A 9396-nucleotide genomic window follows, 5' to 3' on the forward strand; every position below is an offset into this window, starting at 1 on the left:
GGCTGAAGGAAGCAGAACGTTAACCAGAGTAGCGCAAGAGCTGGACAGCCCCAGCTTCTAGAACCTACGGGGTGCTGTGTTCTTCCTGGCTCATTCGATTTCTCCAGGGATATTCCCCCTGGACTGCTCAAGGGAAACAATCTATTATTTCATGACCAGTTAGGTTTCAAGAAGACTTCAAACTAAGAGATTACTTTTTGCAAACTTTCTCTACCCATCAGGCAAAATTGATGAAATCAAACATCCTTGATACTCTCAAGGTGACTTCCAAGGTCTCCTCTTCAGAGAGAAAACGAGCTTTACCATTCTCGCTGTCTACACGGTAGGGGAGGTGCAGCAGCAGCTTCCTGTAAAAGAGGACACGGTGAATTACAGCGTCTCAGACTGGGTGAGCGATTGAGATGGCATTGCAAGTTACTCTTCCAATACACCAATCAGTATACTAAGGAATGTTCTTTCAGTGTATCTCCTTTCTCATGACAGATTGTGGGGTTCCTGCAATATCTGGTGCATAGCTATACAGGCCCTGAAATATTTCCAATGCTATTCCTTCCTTTTGGCTGTGGCTATGACAACTGGTTCCAAAGATGGATTGTGGGATCTCTCCACTGTTCTTTCTTTTGCACAGTGCTGCATTTTAAACGCAGAGGAAAGAGAAGCTGCATTTATAATGCTCTCCTGGTGGTAAAATCTGAATAATGCCTAAAGCCTGAAAGTGTCTTCAGGAGTTTGCCTTCTCTAGTAAAAAGTAGTAAGTGGTGCAGCCTGATTAGAGATTCTGGGCAGCCCAGTTTCACAAAGGATATGTCTACACTGCAAAGCACAGTTCAGGTATGAGAATGAACTTAGAGTTATAAAGTTGCTGGGATTTTAACCTACAGTGAAGATTAATTCAGTGATCCCCTGCCTGTGGCTCAGACACATAATACACAAAGAAAGGTTGGATCTTGGACTCAGGAACTATTCCACAGTCCCTCACTATGTTAGACATACAGCTTTTCCTGGAACGTCCGACAAACCTTCCAGTTTACCTCCTCAAAATGATGTCTCAGTCTGGACCCATTCAACTCTTCTCATTGATGATAGTTCAAACTTACTTGCTCATGCAGCGTCTGGACCCTTTCCCTTCTTATCTCAGGCTTATATATTAACAATATATAATTGATATATACTTGATGGGCCAGTGTTGGACCTCCACTTTATTGTGGATTCTGTGCAAACAGAATCAAGGACACTTTACAAACAAGAGATTTGCCCAGTCAAACTCTACAAAGCCTAACAAGGAAACATGGTAGCATAGACAGGGGTTACTTTAAATTGGGGTTTAAATCATGCTGCTTCTTTTTCAGACCTTTTCAGCTGTCCTGCAGGAGCCATGGCTGAAAGAGGCACAGTCAAAACACCTTTGCAACACAGCTACTCAACGCAGCCATTCGCCATAATTTGAAGAAGTCCTTAAAATCAGCTTAGGGGCTTAGAATCAGCCTCAGGACTACAGAGTTGGAAATAGTTCCTTTGAGCCCTCCTACACATCTGTGAGAGTACGGTGTTTTTCAGTATGTAGAACTTGAAATCTTGTTTGTTTCTTTCATACTGAGAAGACTTGTACTTACATTTGTGAAAGCAGCACTGGCTCAGGCTGTACCCAAGCAACCATTAGATTTACGGCAAACTTTTTATTTGCTAGGCTTGTGACTAGAGACAGCTGGATACTAAGAAGATAACGGCAGATCTGAGTCACCAAAAAGATAGAATTGCAAAAGAAAAAGGATACTGAAGTTTTCCTACATCTGCAGCATTGCATTAAGCTACCTCTTTTACTACGTATAAGTTCTACAAGTTATTAGCTGAACAATTATTCCTCCTGATTTTGCAGTTTCAGAGCTAGCACTTCCAAACATTCTTCCACTCCTGTTGTATCTTTCAGTTAAATCCAAGCAGGAGGTAACCGACTCAGCCTGGTTTTCTCTGTGAGAAAGGTGGCTTTTCTATAGCTAGTCTACTACGGACAGAATTTATTTGGACCTTAACCCATGGCCTGCACATTGAATTTATTTGCAGGAAGCTAATCACATATGGATCTTCTCACATCTTATTCAATGCAGCAAGTCAGCCCAGAGAAGATTGAGCTTTCTTATGAAAGCACTCTTTTGTGAGGAAGGGCTTAAAGAAAAAGAGACTTGGGAATTATCTGGAAATCTCAGTCAGGGCAATTGCACACTGAGGGAAATACGGAGGAAGACTGAGAAGTCCGAGAGTATATCAGTGAGTTGATTATCTTTGTACATTTGAAATAGCCCTATAAAAAAAAAGCACTCAATGGAAATCTCTTTAAGGAAACCTTTAACATTTCCATGTCTGCATCCATGCATGAATATGTCCACAATTTGGCTTTCAAATTATGAAAACGTATCTGCACATTTTCAACCACCTTCAGTTTAGATTTGTACAAATTAGTATTCAGAAAACAAACTCCCAAGAAGTCCTTCAAGACCGTGGGGAGTTTTTTGCCAGACATTTTGGGCCCTTGAAGCCTTACTGTTTACGTAGCCAAAATCTGTCTTAAAGCTGGTTTTGTTAGAACAGTATCACAGATTCAAAGTTAGCACACTGTACACCTATGGAAGGACTGTGGTTGTTTTTGTCTATATCTATTTATTGTGTGCAATTAATAATCTGACCTTCATCTTTAACTTTGCTTTCCATACAGCATTCAGTTGAAAGCTTCGTTAAACCTTCATTCAAACAAGATAAACTGTACTTCTATCAATTGTGTTTCACTTACTTTTTGGGAGTTCGAAGGTCAAGAACCTTGTCCTGGATATCTAATGTGATGTCCGAGTACTTTGTCTCTGGCAGCTTGATTTTAATCTGAAATGATGGGCAGAGGTAAAGCTGTGATTAGATATGTAGCCCTCCAAGCCATACAAGATCTCATCTTCATGAATATTTCGATGCTAGTGTCAAAGAGCAACATTCTGAGTAGGTAATTTGTATCAGAGAAAATATGATAGTGATAATCTTTGCTTTCAACAGCTTAGTAATGTGTATTGATATCCTATTTTCTTCAAAATCATGAGCTCATAATGTATTTGACAGGTATTCTACAACCAGCAAACCCCCCTGGCTTTGCGTATTCCAAGGACAGCTTGCTTCTACTTGGAAAAATGCACAGCAGTTCTAGCTGTCCTGAAGTTCAGAAAGGAGGCAGATCTTTGATCATATAATAATGGCACAGGAACTGATGCCTGTAACTCTAAAGACTGTCAGCATTGTAGCATTCTGCTAACTCACATGTCTTCTAAGAAACGCAGGAAGATGAAAACCATCTCCTTCCCAGCCCGTCTCCCCTCCAAAATTGTGTCTAAGATGAAATTTCATCTTAGAGCTATGTTTTATTTCTCTCAAGTCTGTATGTAGCATATACGTTGCATAGATTCTCTTGAGTACACTAGGTCCCTTGAGGAGATACCCATGATTTCTTCAGGTTAGCAAGTGTAAATATAATCTACAAATGCTTCAGAGCTACAAGAAAAACCTACAGGGTGCCAAAGGCATCAATACAACTTGGTGCTTACATTCTGTCCCTCTAGAAGGCAGCAAGATATAAAAGGGCAGAGAAAGAGCACAAAGAAAGGATGGGAGATACAGGTTCAGCTCACCACCATATCTTCACAGCAGGCTGTGGAGGGGTCTTTCCTGCTCATTCCAAAGAAGACGTCCTCTGTTCCCACACACTGTTTGAACAAAATCTGATACCTGAGAAAGAGAAGTAGTTACCAAATAATTCTGGAGAAGGAGCAGCAGACTGAGGGAGACTCTGTTTCTCAGAGGACTGTAAATATTCTCGTTGTATTGCCTCTCCTCCTTTTCTGTCTCCTTTCAAGTCTTGAACCCATCTGCACTGGGTTTCTGTTCAGAGCCATGGCTGAGTTAGTTGGAAGATGGGGGAAGAACATTCACTCCACCCTCCAAGGCACTCTCTTTGCTGCTTCTACTCGCTAACCAGCTTTTGCAGGATCAGGAAACGCATCCTGAATGAATATGATACTCAGCAACCAGTCAAACACCACAAACTCCAGGGAAACAGATTTGCAAGGGATGCTGTCACAATTACGTATGTTTTGTTCTGTCATTAAACATATTCGTGCAGCCTGAGCTTAACACTCTTTTGTCAGATTGGAATTGTTTTGCATTCAGCCAACATTGATTTCCCCCACTGCCCCCCCGTCTACAAAATGGAGAATCATGTACTCCCTTGCACTTGATACTTAAGGAACGAGGAAATACAAACTGAAGATTGCATTTAGAACACATTATTCCTACTAAATTGAGCAAAATAAGTGGAGAGAGTCACTTCTCTAAGGTGTTGGGAAGAGTGTCTGGAAAGTCTTTTCCACATCTCCAGTGTTCATACGCACATGTAATAATTCCTAAGCCAATGAGAAATCTCTCTAATGGTTCTGGATGCACCTCTTGAGCCATCTGCCTTCCTCTTGGGCTATTCTCCTTGATTCAATTTGATGAACTGTTACAAAGATTTGGACTCTCTTTTCACCTCTGCAACACAGGCCTTGCTTGAGGCTAGAGAAGCTCTGCGTTTGACCCAGCATGGAGCGGAAGGGTCAAAAAATAGCACCAGAACAGCTTCTGTTGTGCCCACAATACAAAGAGAGCACGTTGTGTACCTCACAGGTGACGGTTTCAAGAACAAGTGTTCAACTACAGGTGAATGCCAAATCATGTTCAGAAATGCTGAGTCTAAGTTCAGGTGGGTCTCAGTCCCCTGTTTAGATCAGGAAATTCAGCACCTAATGGCATGACTTAGGTGCAGAGAAAAATGAGGATTTTGGACTACAAACTAGCGTGCAATGGGCAGCTTTGTGGGCTTCAGTCCATCTGCTCCAGCATTTAGCCCTCCAGGATATCGCATCAGAACACATGATTAGAAATGCAAAGTCTGCTTTGTGGATTGACCCTGAAGGTTTTCGGAGCCATGCAAACTACAATTAGCATGCCTGATTGTATCTATTTCAAGCAGTTTTTTGTTACTGTTTTTCTATAAGCAAGAGAAAAGACTCTGGGTTTAGGCTGTCCCTCAACAGACTAATATTGAATGACAAGATTTAACAGTTCAAAACTGCCTGCATGTAGCCTTCCTTCCTGTAGTCCTATTTGTCTCTAAAAAGCTTAATTCTTTGAAATGCAAATATAAGTTGGAGTACTTTATGAAGTTATGAGTATGAAACATGAACGCATCTCGGTTGCAGAGGGAAAGGACAGGCAATTTCATACAAATTGCATATTTGAAAGCTAGCAAATCATTTTGCTGGCATACTTCCCCTCCTAATCCCACTTTAGACAAGTATATGACACTGCAAGTAGCCTTGTGATGGAAAAAAAACAACGCTATGCTTCTGTTACAAATCGAAGTTTTCAAGGGAGAGGTTAAAATCACTCCTCACACGCTGCTTTACGTGCAACACCGATATCCTTCCTTTCTCCTTCCATGAGGGCAGCTTTTCAGATGGCTGTTTCACTCAAATGAAGTAAGTAGATGCTATTTAACTCCTCTTTCCATTAATGCCGTGTAAAGCCCATGCAGGCAGTCTCAGCTCACTTACTCTGGCTGTTCCCTAGGGTCCCAGGTATCATCAAATTCAGATCCTTCTGGGACCTCCTCTGTGTTCCAAATAGTTTTCCTGTTTTCAGATTTCACTTGAAAAGTACCTGTAAGTGATGAGAAAAATCACACTGTGGTATTTTGGAATGTCTCCGTTCCTCTTCTAGGGCTGAAAACTTAGATTTTTCTAAGCTTTAGAAAAATCTTTGTATTAAAAGCATTCTAGCCAATGATTACAGTCTCCTTCACCTCAGCATGTTACAAACGAGAATTTGCAGAGGGAGGATGTTTTCCTTTCCCTTAAATCTCCTTTACCCAATCTCTATATCAAGGAAATCCTCCTTTCAGGCATAAAGTATCTAGCACTTCAAAATGGGTACAGTGGAGAAATAAGAAATATTAGCCTTCCCCAAGCCCCCAGACAGGAGATTTTTAAGTGAACAGTCTCATTTACAAAAGGACCTCTTCCGCACATAGAAATCTGGTTCTTTCTATTAATTATTGAGCACAGCCTAGATAAGGTGCTGAAGACACGTGAACGTTCACAGGCAGGATACTATGTTTTATGCCTGTCCTACATGGAAAAATGTATTTTCTAGTAAGCTGGTAACAAGTGGTGTTGCCCCTTCCACCAAAAGGGTTGTCAAGCGTTGGAACAGGCTGCCCAGGAAAGTGCTTGAGTAACCATCCCTGGAGGTATTTAAAGGACATGTAGGTGTGGTGCTGAGGGACATGGTTTATGGTAACTTGGCAGGGTCAGGTTTACAGTTGGACTCAATGATCTTAAAGGTCTTTGACAATTCTATTATTCTAAATCTGCAACTTGAAGGCTTTTACAGTAGAATCTCTGGTTGTTGTCGGAATCCCAAGCAAAAGTACTCTATTTTTTATATTTCCCATGGTTCCTTTCCTGCTACACTCATCCCGGTCCTTGTTCACCTTTCTTATGGCTCATAACCAAGCTCCACAACAATGTGACAGCAGTAACTCCAGAGAAAGCTTTGACATTAACTTTGCCAAGACTAAACTTGTGTTCTCTTCTTTCTGGAGTACAATCCAAGGTGCTGATGCAAATTTAGGAACCATATTATTCCATGAAGATCCTTGCAGGTCAGTACTTAGAAGTCTGTCTTCCTTGTTTGCTCTAGGTGAACATTAACAATTCCATGAGAGTACTTATGTGGAGCTTTTTGCTGGTCAATTAAGATTCCCCTCAGCCTGTGACCAGGCTGCGCTCTGTTTATCATTGCCACTGGAGGTTGCTGTGCTCTGGTTTTACTCTTTCTGCTTCTCTTTGTATATTTTGCAGTTAAGCTTTTGGGAAAAGATGACTTTTACACTGCAATTGCAAAATCAGCATTAACTATTTCCATCTCAGAGGTCAGTGACCACTCTCTTATTGAAGCAAACCCCATCAGTGGTAACTGAGGAACTCACTACAGCTGTTATAGTCTGCTAACAGGGGACTGAATGCTAAAACATACAAACACTCCTCCTTACCAGTGCTGTCTGTCTTTACTGGGCCAATACTAGCAGGAGTCATGGTGCTAACAGAACAGCGCGGCTGCAAAAAAGGCAAATGGAACTTCAATCAATGTTCACAGAGCCCAGCTCAGTAACAATGACTATGTCAATACATAGAAAATGTCATCTGAGGTCAAACAAATCCCTGCTAGAATCCGAAAAATATTACCCCACAATTCCATGACCGAACCACTGAACAGTCTCTTGTCTTCACTCACACCCAGCAGAAAACGACCTTGGCACACTGGGTTTAAGCAGCGCTCCCAGGAGCGCAGTATTACAGACAGATGTGCTTTTGGAGTATTAGTTTCCATGGCATTTTGGCAAAGTTGCTGTGCTTTGCCTGCCATGAAAACATTGCACGAAACCAAGGGCGCTATGTGAAAGCCCCATCACAGCATTTGGGTTCCTTTTGACAGTAGAGATCATATGAGGCCACAACATTTCCCTCTAATTATGAATCAATTTAGCGCTAATAGGCCAATGTGAGGCATTTCTCTATGTATGAAGATTCCTTGGTTTGATAAAAGTGCCTCATACGCACAGAACATTACATTAAATCAAAATAAAGATTTCAATTTACCCAGACTGACTCAGACTTAATTGACATCCCTTGTGGCAATTTTCCATTTCTGTCTCTGAAGTGTCACTCATTTTATTAATAAGATGTAAACAAATTCTTTTAAAATCAGGATGTTTACTGCAAAGATGTACAGCAATAATGCTAGTTTTGGAAGGCAGGCTTTAAACAGCTGAAGGATGGTTACAGTGTGAAAGACCACATCTACCACCTACTGAAAGGAAGTGTCAAGGGATACACGCCCCTTTGATCCCAAATATTACTGCCACTGCCACTACTAGTGCACAACCGCTGGGTCAGCCAGCTGGCTCTTTGTTGAGAAGCAGTTTGGAGGAATTTGCCATTTTTCTTACCCATGTCATAACACAACTTGTTCAAAATCCTAAGAGACTTGGCAAAGTTTTGAGCCCGCACAGAGTCTTTCCACATTGTGACTTTCGGCACCCGCGGCCCTCCTGGGATATTTGTCCCCTGCACACACGCACGCCTAGATAAAAACAGCAGTTGCATATTGCAGGAACAACGTACGTTTTCCTAAAGCTGTGTTTTTCATCTAGTCCCAAGACCAACTGATAGAGAAGAATAGAAAGATACTTCTCTCATTAATCGTTCCCCTCAGAATGATTGCTCACCCTTCCCTACTCTACAGTTGCCAACATATCTATGGTACTGCATGATCAATTATCTCTACAGTTCTTCAACGCCTGAGACACAGAATTAGTGCGCTCAGTCGCCGCTGGGTATTTTAGTCTTTACTCAGAAGTTGAGCAGCAACCTTTTTCCCTTCATATGAAGTATTTAGCTGTAATTGCCTTTGCAGGAAAGCAGGGGGAAGTCTAAAGTATCTAAAGCTCTTTCAACTGCCTGTTCTCATTTCCTTCAGGCTGAGTAATTAAATCTCCCTCCCATTTTGGGGTCACAAGCTCTACTTGCTTTCCTGGGGCATCTTCCTTATTCTCTCCCTCAAGAGCTTCTCACCCTAAAAGGATCTTCTACTACCTAGCTGTTTCAGTCAGTCCAAAACCTTCTATGGTTTTCTTTCTCTTTTCACTCACTCTGGGAAAAGAGGGCTTTGCTTCTCCTCAGTTAACAAGGTTAGGCTGTGGTACCACATGTAAAAGAAGAGCATTTCCTATGAAAGACTCACCACGTGTTCATCATCATCATCCTCTTCCTCTTGAGCATCACGAAGCAGTTTGGCCAGGAACTGCAGAGAGGAGCCTGAGGAAACACTGTCCATATCAACACCCAGGGCTCACCTATGCAGACAGAACGAGTCACAGATGAATGAAGAACTACATGTGTTCTGTACCATCCAGAAAGCACAATTTTCCTCCTATGTGTACCGGAAGGATAAAGTTTAGCTAAACTCTTACATGTGTGATATCAAAACACAAATAACACAACATAGTCAACCTCTCCTCCCTGTGCTCAGATTAGAGCCTTTTTTATGCCACAGACACTAGTTGCAACTACAGCTCGAGCCTTACAGGGACTCTTTACTCTGTAGACCCCCGATCAAAGTGGATCTGCAGCTGCTGCAGCCAGGGCGAGAGCAAAAGGACGCCTCGGCTCAGGCCTGGCGCCGAGGAGCCGGGCAGAGGTTTTCACACAGGTTCTCTGCCCACCCGCCCTACCCAATGGACGGCCCCAGCTCCCCACCCCGCTG

The 9396-nt window shown here is 42.2% G+C and overlaps 1 protein-coding gene across 1 annotated transcript; it reads right to left on the reverse strand.

Annotated features, from left to right (window-relative positions):
- Positions 1-217: 217 nt before the first annotated feature.
- PIH1D3 (PIH1 domain containing 3) lies at positions 218-8967 on the reverse strand. Its single transcript, XM_009889245.1, has 6 exons — positions 8875-8967; positions 7124-7187; positions 5625-5730; positions 3663-3759; positions 2786-2871; positions 218-347 (listed from the first exon to the last, which is right to left on the reverse strand). The coding sequence occupies exons 1-6, from the start codon at positions 8965-8967 to the stop codon at positions 218-220; spliced, it is 576 nt and encodes a 191-aa protein (XP_009887547.1).
- Between the last annotated feature and the right edge of the window lie 429 nt (positions 8968-9396).

The sequence above is a fragment of the Charadrius vociferus genome, unplaced genomic scaffold (genome assembly GCF_000708025.1).
Source record: "Charadrius vociferus isolate BGI_N301 unplaced genomic scaffold, ASM70802v2 scaffold7, whole genome shotgun sequence".
Classification (NCBI taxonomy): Eukaryota; Metazoa; Chordata; class Aves; order Charadriiformes; family Charadriidae; genus Charadrius; species Charadrius vociferus.